This window comes from Bos taurus, chromosome 10, assembly GCF_002263795.3.
Source record: "Bos taurus isolate L1 Dominette 01449 registration number 42190680 breed Hereford chromosome 10, ARS-UCD2.0, whole genome shotgun sequence".
Taxonomy (NCBI): domain Eukaryota; kingdom Metazoa; phylum Chordata; class Mammalia; order Artiodactyla; family Bovidae; genus Bos; species Bos taurus.
Window position 1 is genome coordinate 57,970,649 of NC_037337.1, and position 15,514 is coordinate 57,986,162.

The window sequence follows — 15,514 nt, forward strand, 5'->3', positions numbered from 1 at the left end:
GATGGCTAAGTTGAGGATCCCTCTTGGCAAATGTCACATTGCACATGAAAATATGTGGGTTATTTTTAAATATCTTTTGATACTGATTTCTAACATAATTCCACAGTGATAAGAGAACAGACTCCGTTTAATTTCAGTACCTTTAGACCTTGAAATTTTTGCAACTTCTTTTATACCCCTGGATATGTCCCAGTGTCTCCTTGCTTACAGTCTATGGGAACTTGGATAGAATTTGTATCCTACTGTTGTATAAAAATTGTATAAATCTTAATTATGTTGAATTGGTTCACAGAGCTTTTCAGATCTAGTAGATCTTCTACTTCTCTGTATATTCATTCTATTAATTTTTGAAGATTTTATATTGAAACTCCAACTAAAAATCTTAATTTATCTACTTAAAAAAATACTTGTAATATATAGTGGAACTATATGTAACCTTGTTCTATATTTTTCAAATCTCCTATAAATGTGTTATCATACTTCCTTAATTTAAAAAAATAAAAATCTTTAAAAATGCAAGGAGTTTATAGAATGATACTATTTGTATCCATGCCTTTAAAGACAGATAAAGCAGTTGGTGGAAATAGTGAGAGGAGACTATTCTCTGTTTTATACCTTTCTGAATTATATAAATAATCTACTATATGCAAATGTTATCTTTATTTAACAAATTGTTTGAAATATATGATAATCATGGTATGTCATCTTTCATTTGTGAGGGTTTCATTGCTATAAAAGTATATTGAGTATTTATTTGATGTCCAGGCAGATTGAGTTACTCAAAGCTTGGGCTGAGTCACCCATGGGCAGGTCTCAGTCATTGCTTTTCGTTCCCAGGTGGCGCTAGTGGTAAAGAATCTGCCTGCCAATGCAAGAGACCCAAGAATCTTAAGTTTGATCCCTGGGTCAGAAAGACCCCCTGGAGTAGGAAATGGCAACCCACTTTAGTATTCTCACCTGAAAAATTACATGGACAGAGGAAAACACACACACACACACACACACACCAATCATTGATTTGGGACCTCTCAGAGAGAAACGTGAAAGGAATGAGTTCCTGAATTGGATGTTAAAGTTGTTAGGCAAAGTCAAAACACGACATTTTGGGTGATGCATCAGAAGAATCCCATAACAATATTCACCTTGTTTTCTTACTCTTTTTTTCTCCTGAATGTAGATGCCTAAAGGTACAGATGACACTTGGGCTCAAAAATTGTACAACACACATTTGAACAAATGTGCACTATTTGAGAAGCCCCGCCTATCAAACAAAGCTTTCATCATCCAGCATTTTGCTGACAAAGTAAGGAAGCTTTATTATCTCTTTTCTATTTGAATACTTAAGTTCAAAGAGGAAAAAAATCAATAGTCGATAGCAGTTTTTTCTTTGCTGAGCTTTCATTCTTTAGCTCATTTTAGGAAAAGTAAGCTTAATTGTTGGCTTATTGGTTTAACCTAAATGGAATTATATTATGAAATAAGTGTATCTATAATTCTGAAATCCAGGAAACTCTGAAATACACAAGTATTTTCATAATTCATTTAGTGGCTAAACCTGATCTTTGACCTGAAGTAACATGAGGTTATTTATAGTCTTTATTTATCCCAGTTAGGTGGATATTTATATATTTCAGTGTAGAAATATTAATATGTTTGATTACAGATTGCTGCTTCAGATCTACTTAAAGATTCTGGATAGTGACCCCAGAGGTTTCAGAAAAGAAATTGTGGACGATTGTGGCTCTCTGAGATTGATTGAGTGGGTCCCTGCTAATAAGGCATGCAGACCTGCTGCTTCAGAGGTTCTAGAGTCTACTCAGAACATCTGGAGCTGTGACACTAGTTTATATTTCAAGGAGGTTGTGGGGTAGGCATCTGATAAGCTTCCCATGGTCCCTGTCAGGAACTGAGGGTTTTCAGAATCTGTCCTACGTCTAGCTGGAGATCTTTGGATGGCTTCAGGGCCATCTAAGGGCTTTGTAGTACAGGCTGGGGACCCTTGAGTGGTAGATAGCTGAAGTCTTTTAGGAACAGGGAGAGTCCAGTCTCATGTAGTCCTCCTACCAGCTCATATGGTATTTACCCAGCCTCCACCTCTGTCCGTGATCATCACTTCAGCTTTCTGCCAGATAGCTGTTTGTTCCTTCTGATCCTCTCTCTCTCTTCAGTCTCTTCTTCCCCAAAGGAGACTTTCCCCTATGGAAAGGTGAACCAGGTTTGGAAGAGATACAGTGGTTGGCCTTGGGGGGCTTATGAAGCTGTTATGAAGAAGAACAGCTTCTTATGAAGCTACGCATGAATTGGGATCATCTTTTAGATCACATTTAATCACCACTGCCATTGTTCTCTAGGAAAAGCAGTATTTGAGAGTTTTACTCTAGAGTTAACATGCTTCTTACCAAGAATGATACTAGTTTCTTAGAATAAAACTAATAACACTTCACTGAGAGCCCATCATATGGCCTGGGCCTAATACTTATTTTTGTTGTTGATGATAAATTGTATCTATTCAAAGCTTTTATTAACTAAGGAGACTTTCCAATGTGTTTTCAGGTGGAATACCAGTGTGAAGGCTTTCTGGAAAAGAATAAAGACACCGTTTTTGAAGAACAAATTAAAGTTCTTAAATCAAGCAAGGTAACCTTGTATAGGCTTTCTCCAATTAGGATATATTCATTAAAATGTTCATGACTTAAGCATTAGTTTTTAACGTATTATAATTTTTCTAACAGAATCAGCCCTGCTGTCGATTTAATTTATCAAATAGATGTGTCATGTAGCATTTTAAATGCCTTACAAATGTTAATTCATCTAATCCTATGATGAGGTGATATTATCACTGCTCCCATTTTACAGAGGAGAGAACTGAGGCACAGAAACTTTGTAGCTAGTCATTTTCCAAGCCAAATTAAAACTCAGGCTGTTGAGCTGACAGTCTGCATTTTTAACCACGATGCAATGGTATTTTATGTGAAATTATTGCCTCACAGCAGTTCCAGGCTCTCTTGTGCCTTTATGAGATACCATGAGAGAAAATTGATGGTTTTGGGGGTTTGCTATGTCATTTTGAAGGGATGCACCAGAAACATGGCCTTAAGCACTCCATCCAGGTAAAAACTGACCTCTGGATCACTGAGTGCAATTTCAGATGTGGTCCGAAGCACTTTGAAATTATTCTTCTTAGGCTTAGATACCAGAAACACTGTATTCTAGTAGGAAAACAATATTCCAGATTGTAACAAACTGTGATGTGTATCTGAGGTTGATTATGAGGTCGATCCCAACCTCCACCCTCTGACTCTCATCAGGAAAGCGTTGGGAGGGGAGCATGGCTCACGTCCATCCTACAGGGAGCAAACCAGGAAGTTAGTTACTTGGTTACTTAGTTTAACAGAGTAGATATTCAAGTATTCAATGAAAGATTAAAAATATTCATGTGAATTCTTGCAGATTTCTGACCAGCAGGTTCTGTTTTTTTCTAAGAAAGTCCTTTAACTTCAATGGAATGTTATATGAACATTTTGATTCTTGTTTTTGGAATAAAAACTTTTACTTTCAATAGAAAGATCATATAAGGACCAAATTATAGTTTTAACCCTCAGAAAATGATGAGTCTATAGTCTTAAGTACCTGTAGGAAAAGTCAGTTTTTCACTTATCCTTGTAAGCCCTGAATATTAATGCTTTATAACTCATAGGAATGGTGTGTAAGAGAAAATACTCTCACAGTGCCAATCATTGATGTTGTTTAGTTTTTGTTGTTGTTCAAAAACAGTCAGGTCCAACTCTTCACAACCCCATGGACTGCAGCACGCCAGGCCTCCCTGGCCTTCACTATGTCCTGGAGTTTGCTCAAACTCATGTCTGTTGAGTTGATGATGACATCCAACCATCTCATCCTCTGTCACCCCCTCTCCTCCTGCCCTCAATCTTTTCCAGCATCAGAGTCTTTTCCAACAAGTCTGCTCTTTGCATCAGGTAGTCAGAGTATCTGAGCTTTAGCTTCAGTGTCAGTTCTTCCAATGAATATTCAGGGTTGATTTTCTTTGGGATTGACTGGTTTGATCTCCTTGCAGTCCAAGAGACTCTCAGGAGTCTTCTCCAGCTCCATGGTTCAAAAGCATCAATTCTTTGGTGCTCAGCCTTCTTTATGGTCCAACTCTCATATCCGTACATGACTACAGGAAAAACCATAACTTTGACTATACAGATCTTTGTTGGCAAAGTGAAAAACCATGGAATTCTAATGGTACTACTCTAAATAACTTAGCTTACACAGAGCATTCATCAATTCTTATTCCCCAGGCATCCATAATCTTTTGTGACTTTATTCTGAACTTTTCTGATTGGCTAGTGAATCCTTAATTTCCAGAAAGTAGCTCTGCACTCTGAGGAATCATTTGGAGTGACTTCCAGTCTCCATGGGGTTTCCCAGGTGGCACTAGTGGTAAAGAACCCTCCAGCCAATGCAGGAGACATAAGAGACATGGGTTCGATCCCTGGGTTGGGAAGATCCCCTGGAGAAGGGCATCTTCTCAGTGTTCTTGCCTAGAGAACTGGATAGAGAAACCTGGTGGGCTGTAGTCCATAGGGTTGCAAAGAGTTGGACACAACTGAAGCGACTTAGCGCAGCACAGTCAGTCTCTACAGCACTGTTGCAGTTGGGATAGAGGTGGTGTGAGATGTACATCCACTGCTCCCAGTCAGCAGAAAAAACCCAACCCAAGGGCATGAACTTTATATTTTACTTTTTCTGTATCTGATAAGAAGTAAGTGTAACCTACTGTCGATTTGTACTCTTGGAAGTACTAACTTGAGACGATCAATATTTGTGTTATGTGCTTTATATTTGTGGTCATATGGTGTGGGGTTCTGTTTGTGGGTGTATGTGTTTTGTCTTCTTTTTTTTCCTGTAATTTTGCAGCTTCTGGCCAAAATTGTCAACTTAACAGAAGGTGTCTTTTTTTTTTTTTTAATATAAATTTATTTATTTTAATTGAGCTAGAACAAATAATTCCAAGAAGGTGTCTTAATTTATATTTTCCCACCATAAAAATATCTTCTGTTGCCACATCAAGTATCAAGAAACACATAAATTGGGACTTGACTAAATACTATTAAATTGCAACTGTACCAAATACCATGAAAAAGAATTGTAACCTCTGCTCTCAGTGTTGCTAATTGATGAGGGGAAGCACAGTTCATCTACTGAGTTTATGCTGCAAATCTCTCATCTGTAAAATAGAATCATGATAGTATCTTCTTTCAAGTGTTGTTATGAAGATTAAATAGGTTGTATTAAGCTTTCAGAGCAGTGCTTCCTGTATAAAAAGCTTAGTGAATAATGGTGCTGCTACTGAGATGATTTCCCACATCTTCATGAAGCAGTTACTTGGATGCTTCTGTCTTTTTTAATACTGCTTCATAGACATATAAGTTCAGCCTTAAATTATTCAGATTCCTGTCTTAAGTATAGACAGATCAAAGAAACAAGATGGAATGTCCAGGCATATCTACCTGCTTATATATCCGACTGTCTGTTTCTCTGCCTTTCTCTCTTCAAATAAAGTTGGAATCCTCAGTCAATAGGGTGAGGAGTGCTGAGACTGTATAAACTGGTTGGTTTGAGATCCATGAGGAAGGCCAGTGTGGTTGGAGTGAGTAGATGATGGTAGGTGAGTAGAATGTGTAGGATGGGTAGAGAGAGGCCACTTTTTGGAGGCAAGTATGGTAAAGAGTTGGAGAAGGAAATGGCAACCCACTCCAATATGCTTGCCTGGAGAACCCCACGGAGCCTGTGGTGTGCTACAGTTCATGGGATCGCAAAGAGTTGGGCACAACTTAGCAACTGAACAACAACAACAATGGTAAAGAGTATGGATTTTATTCCTGTTGCTTTGGAAAGTTTGGACAGTTTTCATATGGGGGATGGTATGCTATTATGTGGAGATATGGGGGAAGCTGGAAATGGGGAGTAATAATCCTTGGGAGAGAGAGTGGATTAAGATACTGAAGTTATAGCAGTGGAAATAGCTTATCATTTCTTTGTGGGGAGAGTTGACAGGTCTTGTTGATGGTTTGAGTATGGAGAGTGAGAAAAGGGGAGAAATTGAAGATTATTTCTGTGTTTTGGGCCTCAATGCTGGATGAATAATGAGGCCACTTACTGAGGTGAAGACATAAAAGATCAGGCTTTGAGAGAATGAGTCAAAAGAGTTATGTCTTGGACTCATGGAGATGGAAAACAGACTTTCGGTTGCCCAGGGGGAATGGGTTGGGGGAGGGGTGGGGTAGGAGGTTGGAGTTAGCAGATAGAAGCTATTATATACAGAGTGGATTAGCAACAAGGTCCTACCCTTGCAGCACAGGGAACTGTATTCAATATCCTATGATAAACCATAATGGGAGAGAATATGAAAAAAGAACAACATATATCTATGTATAACTGAGTCACTTTGCTTTTAGTGGAAATTAGCATGACATTGTGGATCAGCTATGCTTCAATTAAAATAAAAGTTCTGTCTTGGACATGTTTTGCCCGAGATGGCAATTAAGTAGTCAAGTGGACATATCATATAGGAAGTTGGAAATGTACGTCAGCAGGTCAGAAGGAAAGTCAGAGTAGGTCATATAAATTCATAGTGTTTAGAGCAAGATGGCACTAGAGCAAGATAGTACTGGATAAGATTGCTTAGGGAGAACAAGTAGGTAAAAATAGTAGAGAATAAGGCTTTCAACTCTGGAGACTGGCCTGAGGAAGAACCAGGAAAAAAGTCTGAGAAAAATGGCCATGAGGAGGCAGGAATGCTGCCTAAAGAAGAAATCATAGAGTAGTTTCTAATATGACAATATAAAATGTACTTATTAGAAATGGAAACTCAATGTAGAGAATTTTAAATTCATAATTTGTGTAAAGAGGACACAAAACTTATGCATATACATGTGTGTGTGTATATTCTGAACTCTAAACATTGAGCAGTTTTCTGGTAGATATTGTAGATATTTGTTAAATTGTAGCACCAGTGGTGAATATGATATTTCAAACCAGCTCTATTACATTGTACACAAAAGAGACAAAACAAATTTAGGTAGGGAGTGCTAATGTAGAGCTAGCAATTTACTTGTGAATGATAGAACAGTATAGGTAGATTCCAGAGTACTTGGCCTATTATCAAGTAAGTTAACATCTTAACTCCATGCTGAGTTTTCAGATCAAATCTATTAGGAACTCTTATTTTTCCCCTTTGTAATACAATATAATGGTAAAACATTCCCCCCTCCCCTACTTTGTAGCCAACCAAGCTATATGAACTCTGTAAATCAAAGGATACATTCATTTGTGTAGCAAACAGCCATTATTGGTATGTCATGTATAACAATTTGTTATATACATCATGAATTATATCCTAAATTATCCTTATGGTTAATATACACATTGTAGCAAACAAAATTAACTGATTTTGTTGTGTAATGAAAGAATTCTCTTAAGAAAATTATTTCTTCTGGAGATACTCTGAGATTATTAGATAAATAATTGGTTATTGCAATTATACTTTTACTTATAAGAAGGATTTATTTTATGTCTATGGAATGTATCACTATTGTAAAGACATGTACATATATCAAAACATTCTTGTTGATTAGTTTGAAGTCTCTTTTGTTCCATAAATTTTTTTTCCAACCACTTTAACTTATACTCTCCACCCATTTATTAACTATCAGATCTTTTAATAGTCTTTCTTTTCGCTATCCTGATAGAACACAAAATTGATTACAGGAATTATGCAGTTAAGTTATAAATCCTTTGAAAACAAATGCAAAGCTTTACTCTTTTTCCTATAATCCAAACTACTTTCTAAAAATTATTAATTCATGATTTTTTAAAAATCTTATATTGTAGAACTAGTTCTTGACACCCTTCCCAATTGTAATGCTTTTAGCTGGTGCTCACCATTTGAATTGGTGTGTAGATAAACGAAGCACGAAGATGGAACATTTTGTGGAACTGAGGTGATAAGATAGGACTTTCAGTTAGTCTTTTGCTCATAAAATAGTTATCATTTAAAACCAGTAAAATGTTTAGAGGGCATTTCCCATGGATTAAGATTTCAGATCTCAGAGGAGCAGTTTTGATTTCGTTTTCCCCCAAAAAGGTTGTAGAATTATTGCATTTTCCACCTATATTTCTGTAGCACTTATGTCCCTTCTGCTCATATTTTTGACTCCTACCACAGATATTGATTATTTCTGGAATGTGACTCTGAAAGGAGTTACTTAAGGAAGGGAATCACTATGGATTACAAATCATCCTAATGTTTCTGTAAAGATTTCCATTTGAGTTTGAGTTTAGAGTGTGATTTCCTTTTACTGTTTCTGACTCAGTTTAAGATGCTACCAGAATTATTTCAAGACGATGAGAAGGCCATCAGCCCAACCTCAGCCACCTCTTCAGGGCGCACGCCTCTCACCCGCACCCTTTCAAAGCCCACCAAAGGCAGACCAGGCCAGACGGCCAAAGAGCACAAGAAAACAGTGGGGCACCAGGTGAGTTCAGGGAGCCGCCGCTGCGGTGCTGCTTCCCTCTGGCTCAACTGGAGCCTCGGGTCTTCTTTTGTCAGCCTCCCAGGTGGGGTCCTCAGGTGACAAGAGGCTGGAGTGCTCACTCTGAGAATGTGGAACTCTGTCCATTCATTCCTCCATACTTGTCCTCTCATATCATAGACCCGTGGCTGCAGAAGCTTTGCCCAAAATCATTTTTTCTACATTTTAGTTCTTCTAGTGCTTATCTTCCCTCACAAACCACTGCTGCCTTTGTTTTGGTCTCTGGCTGTTTCCTCTCTAGAGTTGTACAACTCCTTCAGCCCAGGAACCCCGCCCCCTCATTTCTGATGTCTTGTGCACCCGGGGTCGGGGGAAACATGGCACACAAGCTTTGTGCCCGAATAAGGGCTCAGCCTTGGGCAGGAGACTGAGTGCCAGTCAGTTTGTTTGCCGGAGGAGACAAGAAGCAGGGCCCGACACGGGCCCACAGCCCTCAGTATCATCCCGTGTCCCGAAAGGTAACCCCAGCCTGGCTGTACTCTCAGATTCTCCCCCTCATTTCCTATCCTTTTTTGAAGTCATCTGCTACTTTTTTCAGTATTGTACAGCAAAATTCCCACTATACATGATTAAATGACCTTAATATCCTTAAAGCAAGGTTGTATTTTTAGTCAAAGTTTTGAGTGTACACCAGAAAGCCACAGAAATTTATATTAAAAGTGTGGGGGGGCGGAATGTGTGTGGAAGAGTGAACTCTAATATAATAATAATGATGATGTGTCCAAATAGGTTCATCAGCTGTAACAAATATACCACTGTGGTGGGGAAAGTTGATGATGGGGAGGCCACGCCTGTGCCAGGGCAGAGGGTATGTGGGAAGTTATTGTGTCTTCTGTCTGACTTTGCTGTAAGCCTTAAACCACTCTAAGAAAATAAAGTCTATTTTAAAGGGTCTGGGGGAGAGGGAAAATTAAGAATGTCACAGAGTAAGCATGTGAATGCTAGGGTTTAAGGAAATTTGAACCGAAAGCCCTAGCAGCTCTACTACCTGGGGCTGGTCAGGCTCACAGGCGGCCAAGTCATCTCCACTAGCGCCATTAGAAGAAAAGTTTAGGTTGTTTTATGTCATCTTTGACTCTGACAAACCTTGATGCACCTTTCTGCTCTTTTTTATGCAGTTCCGAAACTCCCTCCACCTGCTTATGGAGACCCTGAATGCCACTACCCCTCACTATGTGCGCTGTATCAAGCCTAACGACTTCAAGTTCCCATTCACGTAAGTATTTCTCAACTGCTGAATTTAAAAGAATCCATATCTTGTAAGGATTGTCAAACCGGCAGCTGGGAAAAAAATACGTGAGTAAATCTTCATGTCTTGTAGAAGAAATAGTTAATAGAATTTTTTTCAGTTTTTGTTCCCTTTTAAGAGTTTGAGAACAGGGACTTCCCTGGTGGTCCAGTGGCCAAGACTCCATGCTCCCACTTGTTGGGGCCTGGATTCAGTTCTTGGTCAGGGAACTAAGATCCACAGGCCATGCAGTGTAGACCACCCCCACCCCCAACCCTGAAAAAAGTGAGAACAAATTAGCAGCTGGCCTTATGACAATTTTAAACATTTGAGGTCAACCACACATTTCTAGTTCTACTTTCTATTTTGAATTTACTTCAGTTTAAGACCTTTTTGGTTAATTTGGGCTTCAGTTAAAACCAGAGCTGGGTGAGATAAGGTTGCTTTAGCAAAGGCTCACAGTCATCCCTGCTGCTTTTCAACTGTTGAAAGCATCAGAGGAGTCTGCTTTTTACCATGCATCTTGTCCTTCATCAATATCATACATGAGAGGAAGTTTTTTCCAAAACAGAAATATTTCTCTAATTTTGAAGGTAATGCATGCACATTGTAAAAACAATTTTCAGGAAATATAAAACAGTATAAAAGTAAATGAAAAAGCATTTCATTATACCTAGAGAGGTAATAAGTATTAACTGACATAGATCTTGATCAGTCCTTCCCTGCTCTGTGTGTGTTTCTGTGAAAGAGAGACACATTAATAAGAGAGAAGGAATCATGCTGTAACTGCTGTTTTACTTCACTTTCAACTTAATAAATTGTGAGTGTTTTCCATGTTTATAAATACAAATCGTTGTCACCATTTTAAGGCTACGTCATATCTCATTATAGAGACATACCATCATTTATTTAAGTTATTCCCTGTTGATGGCCATTTGGGTTATTCCTTGGCTATGATAAACATCTTTTCCCAAACATTTCTGTATATTTGCCTGCCTGAATATCTCCTTAGACTACTGTATTTCTAGAACAGGAATTTGTGGGTCAAAGATAAGGCACCCTTCCCAAACACTGTAATAACTCCCACTCTACACCTTGTGCATGCTCCTGAACTATGCTCCTGCCACTCCTGCCTGCTGGAGATTCTGCCTTAGACTGCAGGGCATTTCTCAAAGACTCTTGTATTCTTCTCATTCCCAAGAAGTCTTTCTTGAGGAGGTGAGAAGCAGGAAGAAGCTTTCATGCCCTGGGCAACTCTTCTGGACAGCCCCAGGGCCCATTACCTTGAGTCAACCAACCCCATCTCCCATCACCAACAAAACACTGAGAAGACGGCACCACAGAAACCTCAGATAGGTCATTCAGGGCACAACTGGGGAGTAAGGGGAGTGATCATCCTGTAAGAAGCAGGCCTTGCTACTTCCTCTTATAGTGTCAATTTAACATTAAGGTGCTGTTTATCTAGAGTGAACTGCAGCTAAGATATAAAATACTTTTTAACTGACATGGACACTTAATGATTAGTATGTATACACTGAGTTAAATAGCTTTTAGAACACTAGTAATTAACAACAACAACAAAAAAAAACTGAATGGGGCATGTTTAATTTGTTCTTCTTGTTAAAGAAATCTTCAGAGCTGGCCAGTCTTTATTCTCGGGTAGCTCTGTATGGTGAACTAAAGAATTATGAGACCAACTAGTCGGGCCAAGGCGTGTAATGAGCACTGCACAGTACAGAGGAGCTTGGGCTTTTTAAATATGCTCAGTGGTATTTCTTATGAGTTTTTGGTGTATGTTCTTACTGCTAGTAATCTTCCCCACTCTCAAAATGGAGTTTTCAATTTTGAATCAGTACTCCAACATTTGAATTTTTTTTTTCTAATTTATTCATTTGGCTCTTTACAAAAGATTTCAGTCTCTGGATTGAGGACAGTAGTTTGTGGCTAGAGCCAGACTTTTTTGTGTACTAATGATTTCCACCTTTACTCATAGGTTTGATGAGAAGAGGGCAGTGCAGCAGCTGAGAGCATGCGGTGTCCTGGAAACCATTCGGATCAGCGCAGCAGGTTTCCCCTCTCGGTGGGCCTGGCAGCTTTCAAATACAAGGGATCCTCATGGGGGAGGTTCCTGCTGCCTTAGATAAGCTGACATGAGTCTCTTTTCATAGGTGGACTTACCAAGAATTTTTCAGCCGCTATCGGGTCCTAATGAAGCAAAAAGATGTGCTAAGTGACAGAAAGCAAACATGCAAGAATGTTTTAGAGAAACTGATAGTGGTAAGAAAGATTTTCACTCATCTGTATCTGAACAGATGTTTGCCAAAGGCCTTGTGATTATAACCTGTACAAGTCCTAGGGGTGTCCAAATAGCACTAATTCAATGAATTCAGGAGTGGGAGCGGGGAGAGGTACACTGTCTTGGAGTTCGAGGCTCCCTGTCTCTACGATGGAAGGACTAGTGAGGACAACAGCCCAGTATCAAGAAACAGGATGGTGAGGCCTAAGCCTAGACTTCAGATGCATTCTTTTTAGAACTGGATCATTTTCAATAAAAATTTACTGAGTACTTACTTAAGAAAGACACCAGGCCAAATGCTGTGTGATTAAGAAAAAATAAGTCTTATCCTCAGGTAACATAGTATGTCTTCGAAATCAATGCATTTTAAAGACAAGTATAATATACCTTAGTGTCTATGAAATGCTGAATGAATGAGAGAAGAAATCAGAGGAAGACAAAGCCACTTCTGCTGTGGGGAGGAGACATGTATTTTGAGTCAGGCCCTGAAAGGTGGGTAAGACTGTGTAAACCTGGAAGGAGACTATCCTAGTAGGGAGCAAAGAACGTGGAAGCAGGAAAGCATAGTTTTCTCAAAAAAACAATACAGTAGGATTTTTGTTTTTGCAGTAAAAAATTGGTGCCTGGGAAGTAAGGAATTCGTTAGGAAATCGGGGTTGATGTTTGAAGGATCTTGCCTACCAAGCTAAGGCATTTGCAGACCTTAGAATGCATCAGAGTCACCTACAAGACTTGTTACACTACAGATTGCCAGGCCCCACCTCCAGAATTTCTGATTTGGTCGTCTGGGATGCGCCCAATAATTTGCATTTCTATCAAGTTCCCAGTGATGCTGATGCTGGTTTGAGGACTACACTTGGATAGCCACTGATGTATGCTGTGGAGAATTTAAGATTCATGAAATGTTTTTTAAAGAATATTATATTTTCACTTATTTGACATTAGGTTGGATGGATTAACTCACTTTGAAGTAATTAGTAATAATTACTAGCTATTAATTAGATGTAATATCTCTTCTCTGGTAATAATTTTTTTTTTTTTCTTGAAATAGCTTAGGCCACTTTCCTGGTGATGTGTAAAAGAATTGGGTCCATTTTGAATTTGGCCCAAGTCCTTTCTAGGGAATGAAGAGCAGAAAGTAGGGACAGTCATCCCACACCAGCTTCCTCCCCTAGACCTCTCCCGGCTGAACTTTGGGACCACAAGGCAGAGGAGGGCAGGCTTGGGGAGCAGGGAGAGGGGAGCTGAGATGAGATGGGGCTGGGAAAGGGAACCACTTACTAGCTTTTCCAGCTAGCTTCCTTTGTAAGATTTATTGATTTAAACTGAAGTAGTTTTAGATGTATGTGATTTCCTATTTTCTCTTTTCATGTACAAGATAGGAAATATTTGCTTACAGTGAAAAGTTATTTTCTCTGTTTTCACTTTGAATTTTACATCACAATATTGATTGTTACAAATAAACTCTCCTCTTTCAACGTGAGATGTTTAATAAATCACATGATTTTGAATAGTTGGATCAGAATGTAATAGACCAAAAATAGTATGCCTATCTATCTGTGTTTACTGCTCAACTTTGCTTATAATCAGAAGTCAGTGAGCATTATAAATGATTATATTTTTGAAATTTGTAGACAGACTTACTATTGATAAAACCAAGAGATAACTGTTGAGAAACTTAACTCTTAACATGAATATGCAGCATTTTTAATCTTTTTGTTTTTATTTTGTATGTATTACCTCCTGCCTTTTTCTTCACACTGGTGTTTTTGTCCCTTCAGCTTTCTCATGGAACTTACAGCCCGATGTAATCCTTACAGCCCGGGTCAGTCAGAGGGAGTGTCAGCATCTCCATTTCCTTGAGATATTTAAAATACAAACAAGCAAATAGTAGCTGCCTATAACCCACAACCAAGTTTTGGGCTTCAGATAATAATTCCAGGTAGACTAATTCTGGAAAATAACTCTTAAACTGCAGTTTTCCTTAAAGTCCCTTCTATTCGCTCAACTTGCCTAGGATCAAAAAGCTGGCTCCATTAGATACTTGTGATGTAGCCCAAGATTTAGCTAATAGTTTCATCCCTTTACTGATACTGCTTTTAGACTTTTTTTTTTTTTTTTCTCTTTAAAATTCACTTATTTGGTCATCATTTCTACTTCTGAGTATACAGTTTCTTCCAAATACAGGACAAGGACAAATACCAGTTTGGGAAGACAAAGATCTTTTTCCGGGCTGGTCAAGTGGCCTACCTAGAAAAATTGAGGGCAGACAAGCTGAGGGCTGCCTGCATCCGGATCCAGAAGACGATCCGAGGGTGGCTGCTGCGGAAGAAGTACCTGCGCATGCGCAAGGCTGCCATCACTGTGCAGAGATATGTGCGAGGCCACCAGGCCCGATGGTATGTGTCCTGGTGGCGTGTACACGCTTGCTCAGGGGCAGCCAAGATTGGAGAGTGCATCTGACTTATTGTCTAAGCTAGGACAGTTTGGGGTGGGGTGGTCACCCTACCACTCAAGGCAGTTCAGTTCAGTCGCTGAGTCGTGTCCAACTCTTTAAGACCCCAGGAACCGCAGCACACCAGGCCTCCCTGTCCATCACCAACTCCCAGAGTTTACCCAAACTCATGTCCATTGAATCGGTGATGCCATCCAACCGTCTCATCCTCTATCATCCCCTTCTCCTCCTGCCTTCAATCTTTCCCAGCATCAGGGTCTTTTCAAATGAGTCAGCTCTTCGCATCAGGTGGCCAAAGTATTGGAGTTTCAACTTCAACATCAGTCCTTCCAATGGACACTCAGGACTGATCTCCTTTAGGATAGACTGGTTTAATCTCCTTGCAGTCCAAGGGACTCTCAAGAGGCTTCTCCAACACCACAGTTCAAAAGCATCAATTCTTTGGTGCTCAGCTTTCTTTATAGTCCAACTCTCACATCCACTCAAGGCAACACCTTACCTTTTCTTAGTTCCAAGGAATTAACTCATAAGACAGTTAAATAGAATATAATTTCACTCACCTTTAGGAATCAGATTGAACCTCAAAAAAAATTACAAATTACTGTCTACTCATGTCCTCAGTATTTATTTTTTATACGTTTATGTTGGGCTTCCCTGGTGGCTCAGCTGGTAAAGAATCTGCCTGCAGTGTGGGAGACCTGGGTTCAATCCCTGGGTTGGGAAATCCCCTGGAGAAGGGAAGGGCTACCCACTCCAATATTCTGGCCTGGAGAATTCCATGGACTGTGTAGTCCATTGGGTTGCAAAGAGTCAGACACTAAGCGACTTTCACTTTCACTTTTAATGGACTTGAAGAAATCATCTGTAAATCAGGACAATCATGAATATAACCTGTTAAAAATGCTTCCATTGAGGTGTTTTTAGGAGCAATAAGC

At 39.3% G+C, this 15,514-nt stretch overlaps 1 protein-coding gene across 5 annotated transcripts in view; it reads left to right on the top strand.

Moving 5' to 3' along the window:
• Positions 1-15,514, top strand: part of MYO5A (myosin VA) — a 205,627-nt gene that overhangs the window by 121,734 nt on the left and 68,379 nt on the right. For all 5 annotated transcript variants that reach the window (XM_005211877.4, XM_005211879.4, XM_024998029.2 and 2 more), the window contains exons 13-19: positions 1,178-1,303; positions 2,554-2,637; positions 8,382-8,543; positions 9,719-9,816; positions 11,822-11,908; positions 11,997-12,105; positions 14,312-14,523. In XM_005211877.4, coding sequence (XP_005211934.1) covers positions 1,178-1,303; positions 2,554-2,637; positions 8,382-8,543; positions 9,719-9,816; positions 11,822-11,908; positions 11,997-12,105; positions 14,312-14,523 — 878 coding nt within the window. The remainder of the gene's footprint in view (positions 1-1,177; positions 1,304-2,553; positions 2,638-8,381; positions 8,544-9,718; positions 9,817-11,821; positions 11,909-11,996; positions 12,106-14,311; positions 14,524-15,514) is intronic.